At 40.4% G+C, this 18953-nt stretch overlaps 1 protein-coding gene across 2 annotated transcripts; it reads left to right on the top strand.

Moving 5' to 3' along the window:
- Window positions 1-1943: 1943 nt before the first annotated feature.
- prps1a (phosphoribosyl pyrophosphate synthetase 1A) lies at window positions 1944-17427 on the top strand. Of its 2 annotated transcripts, none has more exons than XM_061247322.1 (7): window positions 1944-2282; window positions 7604-7787; window positions 13020-13118; window positions 13345-13469; window positions 14828-15001; window positions 15463-15622; window positions 16282-17427. In XM_061247322.1, the coding sequence occupies exons 1-7, from the start codon at window positions 2161-2163 to the stop codon at window positions 16372-16374; spliced, it is 957 nt and encodes a 318-aa protein (XP_061103306.1). In that variant the 5' UTR covers window positions 1944-2160; the 3' UTR covers window positions 16375-17427. The 2 variants fall into 2 exon arrangements, with proteins under 2 accessions (XP_061103306.1, XP_061103305.1); XM_061247321.1 differs by having other exon boundaries at window positions 7604-7793.
- The last annotated feature ends 1526 nt before the right edge of the window (window positions 17428-18953 follow it).

Raw genomic sequence — 18953 nt, 5'->3', positions numbered from 1 at the left:
AGTATAACTTCTGCTCAATAAAGAACCGACGACAGACATGTTATTGAAGTGACGACTGAAAAGCATTTTAGCCAATGACATTACGTTTCCAACGGTGTATAGTGCTTGCATAAATCAGCATAGCGTTTTTTCGCCTGCGTAACAAAACTAGCGTTTTTAATACGCTCGTGAAGACTTGTCTTCGGGAAAAAAACAGCTCTTCAGATTTTCTGCCAAAATTTTTCGACATTTTACTGCAAATAAAGTATTTTGCGATGCTTACAACTAAATAGGAATCTCTCGTCTCTGAATATTTCTGAGGAAGATAAAATATTTGTATTATTCAGTATGCTTATAAATAAGGAGCCAGCCTGTTTTTAATAATAAATAGCATGTGAAATTGTGGAATGTGTTTGACTTGTTGATGGGGATTGAATATTTGATGACAAACTTCAATCAATGGACCTCAGTGAATGTATTAGTATACAATAATATTGTGATTATTGTACTTCTTTATTATCTTCTTGACCTGTTGCTGTCTGAGGAGAGCGCAAGGAGAGGGAGGTTCATACAGAGAGGTAGTGGGAGGGTGACAGGTGGGGGAAAGTGCAAACACTTTTTTTCAGGATAAAGTATTTTACACCTCATAAGATCCATAATATTTTGTTTCCATGTTTCCTTTTGGAGTCTCTAAGTGCACCAGCTACATATACAATAATCTGTATCCAGCGAAAAACAAAATATTTTCGGTGAGAAAGAAAAACTTCCTCTTTCACTGTGTTTCAGCTTCTGTAAGTTTGTTTTTGTAATATTTGGAGTAATTCTCTTGGAAAACAAATACCTTTCAGAAGAGGTCAGGATTATGCCTGTAGTAACCATTTTATTTTGGGTATGTCATTTTCAAACTTGTGTCAAGAAAAGTGGTGATACTTAAGGGGTTGAAGTACCGAATATAAGCAACGGTTATTTAGACAACACAAATGACACATTTCACTTTACATTATGTACAAACCTACAAATTGAACAAATTATATAATCAAGATCTGAGGCTGGAATAAAAAAAAGCAAACACATAGTCCTCCATGGCACTAACCTTGAGACTACTGGTATAGAACAAAAGTGTTGAATAGTGAATGAATTGGGTATAATTACAAAGTACAATCAATTTGTTTGAATTAGGTTGTGTGTGTGCTTTTGTTCTTTAGTAATTATTGGATTTTTTTTATGTCTTTGAGACACAGATAAAGGAAGGCACACATGCACAGGCAAGTCAATGCAATACCTCCAGCTGCAGAGTACATACATTTCTGGAAGGGATATGACAGTCCAGAGCTTTTCCTAAAATCTTTTAAGGTGCTCATGCTGTGGTCCACATACACGGCTGCTTAGGGTTGACAAATGTACTCAGCCTTCACTGGCTTGGCACCTTTTCCCACTGCAAACCCAAACACATTCCAATCAAAATGCTATCATGGATAAGTAAGCAAGGAATTCATGTGAACTGTGGCACCTTTCCAATGCACAATGCAAACTGATTCTGTTGAGAATCTGTTGTCTGGCCCTGTCATTTTTATGGTGTAAAGGCATTGCCAAATTAACCAAACTTTATAAAATAAAAATTAAATAAATGAAAGAATGAAATGAAAGAAAGAATGCCAAAATGCAATGTTCTTGGAGACCTTCATAAGCACTGAAATATGACCATAAGCATGTTTCCTGACGTGAATGCGGCCAATGTCTATTCATGATCTGTACAGAGTGTGGAGATTATGAAAACATTTGTCACTTTGCTTCATAGCATTTCAGACATGTTTTGTTGTTTTATTGATTATTTGTTTTCTTCGTATGGATTATTTACCTTTCTCTTGAGCTCCTTTTTTCTAGGCAATAATAAAATTATTAAAGATAACGGGTGTCTCGTGGATAGCGAATCGCAGAAGACGGGACTCGTGACGTCGATACGCTGGCAGGAATGGGACGCAGTCGCGCGTGCTAATGGATAAACGCACGGCAGTGGTTACGATGGTGGAAAGGAAACTGGAAGAAGACATTTAACTGGAAGAGCCCTGATCGTTGTCAGATGTCCTTAGACCTTCTCATATTTAAAAATTGTTAAACAATACGCATTGGATACACCACAAGCAATAGCTACCGCTAACCGAAGCCCTGGATCGTCCCAAAATGCCGAACATAAAGATTTTTAGCGGCAGCTCTCATCCGGACCTGTCTCAGAAGATCGCAGAGCGCCTGGGACTCGAACTTGGAAAGGTCGTCACCAAAAAATTCAGCAACCAAGAAACGTGGTAAGTTCAGTGAATTTGAACTGGTCTGTGAAGGCGGATCGATTTTTAATGTTGAATATTTTAACGTGTGGCTAATTCTGTGGCGTTGTATCCGTACCACATGGCTACGACTGCTGAGTGTGATAACGTTGCACACGGTACTCTCCAGGCTGCCGGGGCAACGCAGTTGTTTGGGAAACTTGGCTATAACGTTAGCTAGATAGCCTAGGAAATCGGGTCTTTGGTCCGATTAATTTCAAAACGAGTAACGTGCTTTTGGCAGGAATCCGCGTCTCAATAACGTTAGCTACTATTTAACTTGAATGACGTTAGACTAAAATACTCGTACCAAGTACTCGATGCTAAGTATGCTAAAGTAGCCAGCTAGTTAGTAATGATAGCTAGTTAGCTTATCTAGTGTCACCAGCAAAGAAGCTGTGTAATTGTATATAACCAAGTAGCTAGAATCTAGCTACATAAACTGAAACGCAGTGTTGTCAGAGTGTTTCAAAGTTCAAATGTTAGCTAGTAACTTGATTAATGCTGCATTTGATGGTTTGCAGGCTAGTATTGGTTGTTTCAACCCTCGCGGTTTATTAACGTAGCTAAATTAGTTAGTCTAGCTAGCTGTGTTATCTAGCTATCGACTTTAGATGCATGCCGAGTTACATCAAGTTAACATAACTGCAACCAGGAGCAAACATGCGTATTCCTACCACTGTCGTCGTTCACAACCAACTGTCTAGTGAGACAAGTTAACGTCAGCATTAACTTCACTAACAACATTCTTCTTGCCAAATAAGTTAGCTATATTAAACCATGCTTGCTGAAGCCATGTGAAATGCAATACAGGTTGTGTAAAATGTCAAAGTTCAGTGAATTCGACCGTGTGAAATAACAACGCACGTTTTCAGACTTTGCCCCAAGCTGTTTCATTGGTTGCTTGCGTGCTTTCTGTTTCTGTTTGATCTGTTTCTTTGTGTTTTTCCCGATCTTTACTTAATATCTTCAGAATTTCAGACCTTTAGACATTAGCCATCCTTCCAATTCGATAAAATCCAAGATCGTAGGAATGCTAAACTTTCGAACCAAACTATATTGATGCTAATGCTTAGATAGCAAAATGTCTTCAACTAAATTAAATTCGCAGTAACGCTAGTAGTGGTAGCCAGAAAACCATCGCATTTATTGGCTGCAAGTAACAGAAATTGGATAATTCAGTGACAAATAAAGGATTCCAGTTTAGAATAAAATACGGTTTTTCTAAAACCGGTTTACACTGCTTAGAATGATATTTTGTTATTTCTAAAATTATTTTCAGCAAATATAATTTTTATTTTTTCATTTAGAATCTCATAAATGTATATATAATTTTGCTTTCATTACCACCGAACAACTACCAAATATTTAAGGTGAGATCTCAACAAGTATGTAGTACTGTAGTAAGGAAATGTACTACTTTTTACCTTTACTACTATCGCAATTGCTGTAGATTAAAGTCTCTTACACAAAGAGAAAATGCAGAGAATGATCCAATCTTGATCCAAATCTAGTCCATTGTCTAACACCATAAGCATGCTCCTTCATAAAAGCCCTTTTCCTCTTCAGTTTCAACTTCAGTTTTCCCATTTGTTTATCATCACAGGACTGAAATGGAATGACATAGTCAGCAAAAATGTGTGTATTGCAAAGCTACAGTCTCCTCCAAAAGTATTGGAACAGCAAGATCCATTCATTTGTTTTTGCTTAAACTGAAGACAATTGAGTTTGAGGTCAAAAGCTGTACATGATATGACAGATCTGAATTTCTGCTTTTTTTCCTTCTATTTTTATCTAGATTTGTTAAACAACTTTGAACATAATACCTTTTGTATCAGACCACCCAATTTTTAGGTGAGCAAAAGTATTGGAACATGTGACTGACCGGTGTTTCTTGTTGCTCAGATGTGTTCTGTTCGATTGATTGGTTAAACAATAAATAGTTGAATGTCTACTCTTGGTTTTAGCCTTGGGTTTTGCCTGTGAAGACTGCATTTGTGTTAGAAAAGATAAACCAACATGAAGACCAGAGAGCTGTCTGGGAGAAAAGCAAGCCATTTTGAAGCTTAGAAAAGAGGGGGAGTTTATTGCACAAGAATTGGGGATAGCTTGTACAACAACTTGGAATGTCCAGAAAAAAAAAGGAACCACTGGCGTACTGAGCAGGTCGACCAAGAAAAACCACAGCAGTTGACGACAGAAACATTGAGAGCTGTGAAGAAAACCCTCCAAAACATCAGTCAGTGACATCACAAACTCCTCTGGGCATGGGTGAAGGTATCGCAATCAATCAATCAATCAATCAATCAATCAATCAATCAATCAATCGATCAACCATTCAAAGTAGACTTGGAGAGCAGCAATATAGAGGCTATACCACAAGATGCAAACTACTTATCAGTAGTAAGATCAGAAGGCAAAATTATAATTTGCAAAGAAGTACAGAGATGAGCCACAGAAGCTGGAACAAAGTTTTATGGACTGATGACACCAAGGTTAACCTCTCCTGAAGTGATGGAGAAAGTCTGGAGAAAGAAGGGATCTGCTCATAATCATAATCAAACAATCATGAGCAGATCCTGTGAAGCATGGTGGAGGAAGTGTCATGGCTTGGGCTTGCATGGCTGCTTCTGGAGCGGGCTCACTAATCTTTATTGATGATGTAACTCATGACGGTAGCAGCAGGATGAATTCAGAATTCTACAAAAACATTGTCTGCCAAGAAATGCATCCAACTAATTTGGACAAACTTCATCATGCAGCAAGACATCATTAGGGGAAAAAGTGGAAGGTTGTAGACTGGCCAAGTCAATCACCAGACCGTAAGCCTATTGAGCATGCATTTCACTTCCTGAAGATTGAAGGGAAAAAAACCCAAACGAACAACTGAAAGAGACTGCAGTAAAAGCTTGGAAAAGCATCACCAAAGAATGCAGCAGTTTGGTGGCGTCAATGGGTCACAGGCTTGATGCAGTTATTGCAAGCTATGCATATGATGCCAAATATTAAGTGTTATTTTCTTTCATTTACTTAAATACTCTCTGTTTCTATACTTTTGCTCACTGAAAGATTTGGGTGGTCTGATACCAAAGGTGCTATGTTCTACACATAGTTTGACACATCTAGGTGAAATGCCAGGAAAAAAAAGCTGAAATTCTGAATTCTTGTCTCATGTCATCTTTTTATCTCAACCCCAAATGCATTCAGTGTATTGCAAAAACAAAGGAATTGGCCTTGCTGTTCCAATACTTTTGGAGGGGACTGTATATGACGGTGTGAAGATCTTATTATTTTGAAACTGGTCAGGGGCTAATGTTTGCTCATCTCACGGCTCCACTGATGTGAGCACATCACCCAAATCGACCCTGAGTTGATGAGGATGCTTGGAGGGCAAGAAAGTGCACCTCCCTTCCAGCACTCTCCAGTCACGTCACGTCAAGATAAGACTATGGCGAGACATGATGATGCAACATGTATGTGCCTGGTGGGAGGCGATGCATTTCATGCACGGCAGATGTTATAAATTATTGGAAATATGTTCAAAAAGTAGTCCAATTATAGTAATCTTGTCTTCTATTCATAATCTATTTTTAATGTATCACTTTCACCAGCCAAACAGATCAGCAAAGCAACGCAGAACCCTCTTTACTCGTGCTGTCTGTTCAATAATAAAATGTAAGGGCTGCTGGGTGTCTCATTGGGTTAAGGCATCACGCTGTGGTGAATGATCAATAAATGATTGAATCCTGACTGTGCCAGTTGTGGTTGGTAGCACCATATGGCGACTCAAAATTGGTAATTAGTCTCCCAGGGTATGCAAGGGTTCAGTCGGTTAGGGAAGGAAGGAAAATGGCTGTTCACTCCATAAATCTCTATATTTTGGAGGGGAATGTGTATAGACTTCCGAATCAATGGCGTGGTTTCCGCATGAAAACAACAGCAGTTGACGAAAGTTGGTTCTTCCAAATTGAATTGAACATACTTAGCTCCGTGTTGGACACCAAATTTGTAGAAAATGATGATAATGAAAGAAGTTAATTAAATGTATTACATCTATCATCTGTGCCCATCTATTTCCACGAATGTGGACACATTGCATTGCAGTTTGCATTTGTTCTACCTGTATAATGTAAAACAGGGAAGGAAGCATCTGCAAATATGAACAGTAAAATCAGCTATTCATATTAGTTATTCATATCAACCCCATAATCTGTATAACTGTGAATTTTATGCAAAAATGTAAAGGGTTTTCAACCTTTTCGCAATTGGTTAAGGAGAGGCAATAAAAAAAATAAAATGAAATGATAGAATTTTCCCATACGTTTGAAAATAACATAGATTATAATCTGTATATTGGGCGGCACGGATGGTGCAGTGGGTAGCACTGCCGCCTCACAACAAGGAGGTCCTGGGTTTGAATTCCCATCGGCCGGGGCCTCTCTGTGTGGAGTTTGCATGTTCTCCCTGTGTTCACGTGGGTTTCCTCCGGGTACTCCGGTTTCCTCCCACAGTCCAAAGACATGCAGGTTAGGCTGATTGGAGAGTCTAAATTGCCCATAGGTATGAGTGTGTGAGTGAATGGTGTGTGTGCCCTGCGATGGACTGGCGACCTGTCCAGGGTGTATTCCTGCCTTTCGGCCAATGTATGCTGGGATAGGCTCCAGCCCCCCTGCGATCCTGTCCAGGATAAGCAGGTTAGGATAATGAATGAATTAATAATCTGTATATTATGGGTTCCAGTAATTCTGGAGCTCCCTGTTTGTGAGAACCTTAATGTGTTCTCAAAAACGTTTATTTGGCCAGTGTAAGTACATGCTTTGCAATGTAAACGTATCGCAATGTTGCATTTTTGCACCAGCTGCAATACTGCAGTCTGTCCCTGGGTAGGGATGAGTTTCAGGACTCATTTAGAAGGCAGGGGGCCTGGTGGCAACATAGTGCAACGTAATGCAAACTACATAGTTATAATAATAATAATAATAATAATAATAATATAATATCAATGTTATGGGTATACGTATTGAGAATTTGTATTTTGTATTTTTGAGATAGGCGAGAGCGTGAGAGGGGAGCCGTAAGGTGATGTGTTACTCTGTTTCTGTACAGCGTGGAGATAGGAGAGAGCGTGAGAGGGGAGCAGTAAGGTGTTGTGTTACTCTGTTTCTGTACAGCGTGGAGATAGGAGAGAGCGTGAGAGGGGAGCAGTAAGGTGATGTGTTACTCTTGTTTCTGTACAGTGTGGAGATAGGAGAGAGCGTGAGAGGGGAGCAGTAAGGTGATGTGTTACTCTTGTTTCTGTACAGTGTGGAGATAGGAGAGAGCGTGAGAGGGGAGGACGTGTACATCGTCCAGAGCGGCTGCGGGGAGATCAACGACAACCTGATGGAGCTGCTGATCATGATCAATGCCTGTAAGATCGCCTCGGCCTCCCGCGTCACCGCCGTCATCCCCTGCTTCCCCTACGCCCGTCAAGACAAGAAGGACAAGGTGGGGGTGAGGGAAATCCGCCTGCTTCTTTTAACCCTGCCTCTCTACCACTGCTGCACCAACTCTACACTGCTGCTGCCCCCAACAGCAGCGACAAATCCTCATGCAGCTAATTTAAGCCCAGGCTTAAAGCTTAAGGCATATATGTAGCGCCTTTATACAAAGCGCTGTACATTTGATGCTTCTCATTCACTCATTCATACACACATTCACACACCAACAGTGTTTGGCAGCCATGCAAGGCACCAACCAGCTCGTAAGGAGAATTTAGGGTTTAGGGCTTGCTCAGGGACACTGACACACCCAGGGCAGGATCGAATAGGCAACCCTCCGACTGCCAGAAGACTGCTCTTACCGCCTGAGCCAATGTCACGCCCATAAACGATTTAATAAAGGTAATAAACGTCACCTTTGTCCTATTGTTTAAAAAAAGGAAAATATACTTGAGCCCTGCTCTTTTTTGTGGAAAAAAATATATGAATGCACTGCCACCCAAAGATGAACATTTTAATTTAATTCTGTCTGGACCATAGCCCACATCCGTGACGTAGAATTAAGTACTACGTATTATTGCATTATTGGCATTTGGCAGACGCTCTTATCCAGAGTGACATACAGTTGATTAGACTAAGCAGGAGACAGTCCTCCCCTGGAGCTGTGCGGATCTTATTGTGGCTACACCGGGATTAGAACCACCGACCTTGTGTGTCCCAGTCCAAATCTTCAATTTGTCGAAAAACATCTTCGCGAGGGAAAAGACGACACCAGGCAGCAAGATCTTCAGGAAAATCAGACCTTGTTAGCACACGTGCATAAAGCCGGATCAGCTCTCCAGAACTGAACCCCGACTGTCATTTTTACACCCATTTTATACACAGTTACTCCACATACAACTCCTCCTCAAACCTCATTCTGGCAAATCACCCACACTTTTCTTATCGTAACTCCTCCCAACTCTCCTCCCACAACGTCATTGTGGCAAATTGCCAACGGTCCTTATGCTCTGCCAAGTCTGTACAAAGTTCAGGGCATTCTGCCAACTACGTGTCCTCACTTCACCCCGCACCTGCTCTTGGCAAACTACCAGACCTCATAAAGATCTGGATGCCCTCCTAACACGTCATCCATACACGTCACTCTGTATCTTTCGCTTTTATAAGACGAACTAAGCAGCAGTTGTCGTTGCTAGGAAACAGAAGCTCTCAAGGTCCGATCTCCAATCAGTTGTAAAACAATTCCAGGAAGTAAAAAGATTCCACGAAAGCAAAGTCTGCAGAAAATTTGACTTTATTGTAGCACACGTGCACAAAAGCCAGTTCAAATCCTCAGATTTCCAACCTTGAATAATAGACAAAACCTTCTTTTTATGCACAATCCTTATCTCAGTACAACCAATAGCTTTCTTAAAAACCATCATATGACCTGGCTACGTTGCAGATGTTTACTTTTCAGTCCTGAAACCACTGTGGCGAGTTTTCCCCTTGATTCTCAAAACAAAGAAAGATCATTTTCCATACATTTTGTGCTATAGGCTGTGTCGTCTAATAAACTTAAGTTTTTAACATGAAAAACATATGAAACACGGTGCTATTCACTATATAGTGTTTTCCAGAACTTTCTACGACCTATAGATCAGTTTTGGTGATTTCCACCTTATATTCATCATTTCACTTAGCTTTGGATTATTACACGTGGGCCACCTATGCATTTCTAATAACAATATTCATCAGTAAAAAGTCATAAAGGAGTACACAGATGTACTGAGCATCAGTCAAATCAAAATCATAGAAATTATATGATAAACATCAAATGAAAATAAAAGTAAGTCATAGAAAGTATAGGTAAACTGAACAGCAGTGACATCATAGAAGATATACCTTAATCATCAAAGAAAGTATGGAATATATACTACTACACATCTACTCACTACTTTATTCTAAGTGACTAAACATAATTCTTTAATCTTGCAGTCTTTGCTCTCCTATCGACAGTGTACACTGTGGTTTCTTGCGTTTTCATAAGCTTGGTTATACACAGGTTCTAGGTTCATTCAATTTAATAAAAACAGCATACATATGATATATGGATTATATGTTGTGTATACATATATATTGATACACTCTTAGCCTACATTTTCGAAAGCGTTGGAGGAACCAGCTTGTTCATTAGGGCAGAGTCTGATTTTGATTTGTACTTTTTTTGGGGGGGGGGGTCTCCTGCTCTGTGAATTTTCCCTACACAGTAATCATTGAAAATATACAGACAAACTAAACATTTAATTAATATTCACTTCTAATATACTTTTCTAATATACAGACATACTAAACATTTGATTAATTATTCTACATGTACGTAGCATTCTTTGCTCTCATTTCAACAGTTTTCACTGTGGTTTCTTGCGTTTTCATAAGCTCAGCTATAATTAATGTTCTAGGTCAAATAGATACACTTCTGGCATAAAACATCGAGAGTCCCGGAGAAATCAGCTGTACAGTCATATCTTGCTCTGCCTGTGTCCTTGACAGTTTGGTCTACACAGTTCAAGACGGGCCCCCCCCCCCCCCCCCCGGGCTCACTATGTAATCCTAGCACAATTTAGCAGTTAATCAGTTTGAAACTATACAGGGTACATATCATACTTTAATACAGATATATTGATAAACTTTTAGCAGACATTGGTGAGAGTTTTGGAGGAACCAGCCTGCTCACTAAGGTGGAGTCTGATTTTGACTTGTGATTGGTTATCATGCTTTTAGGAGGGAGATCTTTCGTTCTGAGAATTTTCCCCTACACCTGTACGTAAGCAAATCAAAGCCCCATCTCTGTCTCTTCTTGATTGATGGGTAGTATTATGTATTCAAACTGATCTATTATGATGCCCTCACAAATTACCCTCCTCATTTCAAACCACCTGCTGTTGAAGTGACAGCCTGGACAGTTTTATTTTTTTATTTTTTCTCTCCCTTTAGATAAGCTCAGCTAGAAATCTATTTCCTTGTTCCATTCCAGGTATTTTTTCTGAATTGTTCTTCAGCTCTTTATTTGGAATTGTAGTACTTGCAGAAATATTAAAGTTTTTCACGCCACTATGTTATTCAGGTGAAAGAAGGGTTGGGGTTGTGATCTGAATCGATTGTCACAGTTTTTAACAACTGCACTAGCTGAGACGAGAGAAGCCATCAAGATTATATGGATAATTCTTTTCTTTTCTTTTTTCTCTTCTCTTTAACCTGGGTCATATTTTTCTATCATTCCCATCTGTTCTGTGAGTATATTATGCACCGGTTCATTGTGAAGGTTTTAGTTTTTAGAGGGTTTTTTTCTTTGGGGCATATTAAGCTACAGGTCCAGTTTACCTCAAACACGTTTTATTTGGGAGTGAGATTGAATGTGAAAGTTTAACTAGCCAAATTGATAATTACTTTTCAACTTGCAGAATTGACCTACCATACTTGTCTATGGAAAACCAAAAAACTATGAATGATGGAAAATGGAAATCCCTGTTGGGGGGCCGGAAACTTTTAAAAATCCATCTTTAAGAGATTTGGAGCCTGCTACCAATATCTTAATCTGAATTCATGTCTTTAAGACAGGCCTCTAGTTTTACAGACTGGGCAACTTTGCTGGGTTTAGCTGATATATTGCATGTCATCTGCATAGCTGGGGTAGTGTACACCATGTCTGCTTTTAATGTCCCCTAGGAGGTGCATATACAAAGAGAATACAGTGGTTTCTTGTATGAAAATCAGTAGTTCAGTTCAGTTGAACAAGTATGGAAATACAGCCACAATCCAGGGAGAGAAACAAATCAATCATGACTAACACAAGGGCTGTCTGAGTGAAACGGTGCTTCCCAAACCTAGACTGAAACCTCTCATACACATTGTTATCCTCTTAAAAAGAAGAGAGCTATTGAGCTACATTGATCTATGCTAAAAATGGGAGGGAGGTTTGAAATGGGTCAATAATTAGACAGGTCAGTAGGTCTGGTGTAGAAGTGAATATATTTTCCCTAATTCTTGCTATCTTACCACTATAGAAAATCAAGAAATCATTACTACTACATGATGCTAGGATTTGTCAGTTAATTGCTGCATTAGTTCAGCAATTGTTTTGAGGAGAAACAAGGAATGATTCCTTTTTCTGTTTGCGTTTCAGCTGGCAAGACTTTGATTTAAGTGTGGTCGGTATACCAGGGGGCACTTCGCAATAACACAAATGGCCCAGAAATATTTGAATATGATTCTTGCAAAGAAAACGGAAAAATAAAGGGGCCAAAACCATCCAACGCTCATTTCTTGGTCATGCTGAGAGACAGTGCTCGGTGCTCAGTAGTGCCACTGCAGTTGGTTCTATGGGTAATTCAGACCCGTTTTCAATGTAAAGTCAGTAGTACAATTGCAGTCACTATATTTATATAGTCATTTTTTCCCACAAGAAATGTAGTTGTAATTGGTGTGTCCCCCCCCCCCCCCATCTTATGTCTCCCCGTGTGCCAAATTATTGTAATTGTATTAGGACAATACAGTAATACTTTGTAGATGTATTGGGGACAGTGCACCACTGCCGAGTCACTCTCGAGGAGCCGCATTCAGCGGCCCTACTGTGCAGTTTCTGGCTCCACATTGTAAATGGCAACATCTTGAGTTCTGCGGTTACAAGATGCTTTTCACAAGCCTGTGGATAGTCAGTGGGTGCTGTCACTTGGTCCATATTTTTTCCTACAGTCTATGGGCAAACGCCTGGTTTTCAGTGGGTTACCTGGGTAACCTCTACATCACTGAACTGACAAATCCTTTCTACTTGTAATATGTGAATGACGCTTTTGCCACTTGTGCAGGCAAGCTAAATTTGGAAATGCAGCATTGTGCCTTCTCAGGATACAGGAGAACCCATTAAGATTTGTTATCTTCTAAAAAATGAAGAGATTCGCAGGGTGTTATTTCTGGAGGCTCGTGGCCGTATCGCCGTGGCCGTATCGCCATCCCTCAATCCCCATTTTCACAATTTTGCAGTCCCACAAGTACGATTTGTCGTACCCGACTTCACCAAATATCAGCCACTTTTAGGCCAGGTTACATTCTTTGGGGAGAACCCTGTATAATACTCATAACCTTGATGCATTCAAACCATTTTTTTTTATTTTGTGAAATACATTATCCATATGAAAATGGACTGTTTTATGCATTGTGAGGTAAGGTGCTGCCTGACTCACCAAGCATTTCTCTGCAGAGTCGAGCCCCCATCTCCGCCAAGCTGGTGGCCAACATGCTGTCTGTTTCTGGAGCTGACCACATCATTACCATGGATCTCCATGCATCACAGATACAGGTGGACAAATGCATGCTTCTCAATTTATTGTTTCACAAAAAGATTCAAGGTCACATTTTCTGCCATTGGTGTGTATATATACACGTTTATTGCAAAACTAAAAAGTTTCGAACCAGTGTTGATTAATGGATCACTACTTGAAATCATAAGTCTATAGTCTAGGTATTTTGAGCCACAAAATTTCAACTGGTTCTGTTCGTGTCTCTGAATGCTGTTGAATTTGTAGGGCTTCTTTGACATCCCCGTCGACAATTTGTATGCCGAACCAGCTGTGCTCAAGTGGATTAAGGAGAACATCAACGAGTGGAAGAACTGCACCGTCGTATCTCCAGACGCTGGTGGTGCCAAGAGGTGAGGGTGCCCTCTGTTGGACCTTACCACCAGTTAATTGCCAGCAATGGAGGTGACTTGACTTGACTGGACTGGATCGTCAGTGTATAAGTTATCCTCCCCATTACACTAATGACAGTGGAATCAACAACCAGAAATCCATCATCTTTTAAATAAAAACGTTTTAGAGCTTCTTGTGACAATGTCCTTTAAATAATGGCCAAGATCATTATAATAAAGCATATTTCTAAATATCCAAATATTCAAATACCTTCTGCTTTCAAATAATTTTGAATAATATATTTTTAGTCTAGAACTGTTTGTAAGTAATACTTAAAATACAGACTGCACTAGCACTACAGGTCTGGTAAACACATTGCTTCAGAAATAAAAATTCTGCCACCTTAGGGGGAAAAGGCTCATTTTACTTGTGAATTTCCATATGTGTTATGAATTAATTTGCTTAATTTTAATTTAGTAGTTCATCTCCCCTCATTGCTTTAGTTAAGTCTCTGCAGCTATACTGACAGGATTTTGTATTTATTTTTATATTAAGGTTGCTGGCCAGTGATGGTAGGTTGTGCTCCGTACAGCCTACTATTTATAGCCAAAGTCTCTGTTCTGCTCGTAGTTTCTCACCATTTTCTGCATTTTCCAACCTGAGGCTTTATGAGCCGATCCAGTTCATATGCCTGCAATTATTTGCCTTGCATTTTGTCCAATAATTGTGTGAGAAGTTAGTTCCACCAGTTATGAGTATGTGGCAACCACTCCGATAGTTCTCACTTGATAAGGTGGGCATTCAGCTGGTAAGCCAGAAAGTCCTGCGGTCTCTGGATATATTCACACTGCTGTACAAATATCTGTTCCCACCCCAGAAGTTTATAAAATTGCTTGTTGCACCGGTGCGCCCAAATTTAAAAGGTATTGTTCCACTTGATTTTATTAAGACCACCGCATTCACACTTTAGAGCCCTGGGTGTATTAATCATAAAATAAAGTAGTCCAAAAATAACAAGGATAATCGCGCTTGGACCCTTCAGATAAGAATAAAGATGTAAGATAAAGATGTAAACCGTGCATACTCCAGCTGCGCTGGGCATTCGTTTCTCAAATGTATGGGACTAGTTTCATACATTATTTTAAGCCAGCGCAGAATGGGCATGCCCCTATAGCCAGGTTCCTCCCGAGATTTCTTCCCATCGGGGAGTTTTATCTCACCACTGTTTGAGGGTTTTTCTCTCATAAGGGAGTTGTTTACATAATGCTGTTGGGGGCTTCAAGCTGATGTTTAATTCTCTCTCTGTCGTTTCCTAGACACGACAAGTGTGGTACAAAAATGAATTGAATTGACTACAGCTTTGTCTTTATCCTGGCAGGGTCACCTCCATAGCAGACAGGCTCAATGTCGACTTTGCCCTCATCCACAAGGAAAGGAAGAAGGCCAATGAGGTTGACCGCATGGTCCTGGTGGGGGACGTGAAAGACCGGGTTGCCATCTTGGTTGATGACATGGCTGATACTTGTGGCACCATCTGCCATGCAGCCGACAAGTAAGCCCCTTCTACCCCAGTTTACATGCGCCTTAGAGGGTGGTCTCCTAAACCATTTCACCAAGCCTGTACATGTGCTCCATCGTCTCATATTTATTTTGCATTTCATATGAAGTATGAGATGTATATGACTATGTCATCAACCTGCTTTTTCTGGTAAGACTAATGAGTATATACACACATTTTATTGTTTTTGATTTTACATTTCGGGCATTTAGTGGATAACATTGTAGGGGAATATAGGTCAAGAATTCTGGTTGGTACAGAGTTGAAGTGTATCAATTTTGTGCCTAGAATGTTAGTGGGCAATTGGGACTCACTTCATGATGATGCAAAAATAATACGGTGTAGTCATTTGTGACTGACCTTTTCAACATTTGAGTGTGTCATAGATCTGAAATGTACTCACTTGATCTGTAGCTGTTGAGTAGAGTTAAATTTTGTGCAAAATCGATTCCTAGGCTGGTGTCAGCTGGTGCCACTAAAGTGTACGCCATCTTGACCCACGGGATCTTCTCTGGCCCAGCCATCTCTCGGATCAACAACGCCAGCTTCGAGGCCGTGGTTGTGACCAACACCATCCCTCAAGAGGACAAGATGAAGCACTGTTCTAAAATACAGGTCAGAGCTCATCATGGGTGTGGAGATTCTGGGTGCAGAATGCGTCGAGTAAGGTTTTTCACGGCTTTGTCAGTGCAATAACTTTTTTGACATGTTAAAGGCTATTATGTGCTGAAGAAGTTGGAAACATGCATGTTATACAGTATGTTCATACAGTTTGTCACCTTTCAAAAAATCCATTGAAAGAAAGTAATTAAAATAAAAGGTGCAGTTGAAATCCAGGTAGAATGGATGTTTTTAATAGGCCTTTGAAAGGGGAAAGTGTCTGTGCAGCCATCGGGCTCAGACTGCGACTAATTATTTATTATTATTAGTGTCAGTATTGTTTGCTCTTTCATCATTCACCCCTCCTGCAAATTACGTGACTTGGGGGGGAATCGCCTCACTTTCTGGTTTCTCCATTCACACAAATTCATCAATTAGCGACAGGACAATGCAAATTTCTCAACTTAACTTCCTTGTGTGGTGCAGCAAATACTGCAATTGATGTAGCAGAAACTGCAATAAATACTTTTCTCCTCTGGCAATTGATAGTGTATAAAATATGACCAGTTTCCTGTTTGTTGTGAACAAAGGCAAATTTATGAAATATTCTAGCAATCAGTGTAGAGTGTGTGAACACCAGAAAGTCAGCCCTGTTCTTTTCTTTGTCCCTGCAGGTGATCGACATATCCATGATCCTCGCTGAAGCCATCCGTAGGACACACAACGGCGAGTCTGTCTCCTATCTCTTCAGTCACGTTCCCTTATAGTCCACCTTCCCTCCTCCAGGAGATTCTGTCACAGCTGTAGCAAAGGAGGTGCCATTGTACCCACCCTATTCCCCGTCTAGAACCAACCCCCCTGTTCTCCTTCCATCTTCTATTACATGTTTGCTCAGCCACTGGGCGTGTTACTTAGTTTGGCTGTTTGTTTGATAGGATTTAGCAGCCTTTACGTAATGAGCTGTTCACATTGCTGCTGTATAGGCCCTGCTTATTGCCCTCCTTTCACCTCTCCTTTTCCAAATTTGGGGATAAATTTTTCTCCCCTTTGTTTTGATCGTTTTTAACATTTTTTAAGATGTTTTCGATGCTTTAGTAGTTAATGTTTTGAAATAAAGCCATGTGTACTGGCCTGCAATACTGCTTCTGTAGGTCTGAGTACGTACACCATTGTGCAAAGTGAAGCTTGTTTTCAAGATTGCTGCCACACTTCAGGATGGCATTCGCAGTTCTCACTATTCCAAGTGCCCTTAATCTCATTTAAAGATTTATTATGCCAAATCCAATAAATAAATTAAGATGCATGATTGTATTTAACCAGGTATTCACAGCACTACTTAAACGGCTGTTACATTTTGTGATTGTCCTGGAAGTATCAATGGACTGTGTTTCCACTTTAAAAGCTTATGATGCATGCCATATGTACAGAAAACAAAACTAGAGGTTCTCCCTCTTAATGGTCCAACACTAAAAGTTGCCCTTTCCGAAAGTTGTCCTCAGTGGATTTCAGCAGTACCCACATAGCTGTCAAATCTCTTGCAGTGCATTTTGAGTTCAATTAATTTTGTGTTCAAATTTTTAGTGTGTATGTGTGCGCAAGTGTCTGAGTATGTGTGTGTGTGTCTGAAATTTCAGTCCCTTTAAAGTAGATGTTGCTTTGAAGAGGCCCTCTATGTAAACGCTGGGCACCTGTGGCCTTAAGTGTGAAATATGTACAGGACAATGATGGTGATGCTGTTACTGTGCATCTGCCTCCCTCACCAGGAGGCCTGATGAAATGTACTGACTATGAAACGATTAAAGTCATCTCTGGTTTCAGAACGGTGGCGTTTCTTTGTTCTTGTGTTTGAAGTTAATAATTTAAGTCAGAAAAGGTAGAGAACGTGTGAAGTGCTTGGTTTTGCTTGGGACTGTCAAAGCAAAGTTTATTTTAGTTTGGGATCAAAAACATTTACAGAACTGGATGCATGTCTATTTACACATCAGAGGAAGCATGCATACTGCTAAATTTGGGATGAACCACTGAAAGTTATACAGGAAATATCGCATATATTAGATATTTTTTATTTATTTTAATTGTTTGATTTCCCCCCCTCCTTTTTCTCTCAATTTGGTTTTCAATTGTAGTTTATTTCAATCGCCCATGCTAATTCGGGAAACACCGCTACAACCCTGTCCCCCGGCGGCCAGAAGGAGATCGACACACCTGCTTCAAGCCACATAGTCTCAAGCCCTGGACTGTGATTCCGAGTCAATTTTTGCATGCGCCGATGCTCCCCCCCACCCTCGGAGCTGGTGGCCCAGTTACGCCGCCTCCACGTGTGCCGGACATACTCAGGATACAGGATGTGAACCTCGGTCCACAACTGCATGGAACTGATGCCTGCATTTAACCGTGCACCCCCCTCGGCGCCTGCAAAAATATTTTTGAATAGGATATAGTCCCCATTTCTTTTTTTACACTGTCATTTCACCATAAGACCCTACGGTAGAAAAGTCTATATATCGAATTGGTCAGTTTCTTGTATCCTCACAGGGGGTTCCTGGGGCTCATGCTGTTTGAGCAGCCTGATGGAAGTGGGGATAAAAGGTGTATTTGTAGGCGCTTCGTCTCTCTAGCCAAGCAGTCAGATTGTGTGATGGCCCCCGGGGGTCATGCTGCTCTCCGCTGTGTAAGTGCTGTGGTGTTCCAGTGTCAACGTTTGGGTGGTTTGAACTTTTTATTGAGTCAAATGCACATGCAAAAATGTTTTTCTTCAGAATGCTCTTATCTTATCGACCATGAGACACTCCCTCAAACTCCCATGCGCTTATCTCACTCCCCTTCACTTTAACCTCACTAACGCCTAGATATTTTGAAATTTATTTTTATATACCAAAAACATGTGAATTTATTGAAACTTCATTTGAATTTTTAGCCTTTCCCATGTGTTGGATTTCCTCATTGTAGCAGGTCACTGGTCTCTTCATAAGAGTGCATGATTGCATGGATGTTGCTGGAGTCCAAAGTATACAGCTGAACACACAATTCTTGACCAGAATTTAGTTTTTCAAACTTAGCTCCCATTGCCCTTTTAAAAATTAGGGGGTTCCCTGCTGTACTGGCAATGCAATTCTCTCTCCAGTTCATCTGATGCGTGCTGAATGTCCTGGCACAAAATGGCTGCTGAGCATCACCAGGAGGAGGAACACCCAGGTTGAGGTGAGTGACCGCATTCACTGTGAAGCACTTTGAGATCTCAAAAAAGCACCATATGCAGTGGCTTCAGAAAGAATTCAGACCCCATTACTTTTTGTGCAATTTGTGTTGATTTAATTTTTAAATGGATAAAATGTTTGCCCAGCAA

This window comes from Conger conger, chromosome 7, assembly GCF_963514075.1.
Source record: "Conger conger chromosome 7, fConCon1.1, whole genome shotgun sequence".
In the NCBI taxonomy this organism is placed as follows: Eukaryota; Metazoa; Chordata; class Actinopteri; order Anguilliformes; family Congridae; genus Conger; species Conger conger.
Note: the sequence above shows the minus strand (reverse complement) of the source record. Positions and strands in the feature narration are given on the sequence as shown.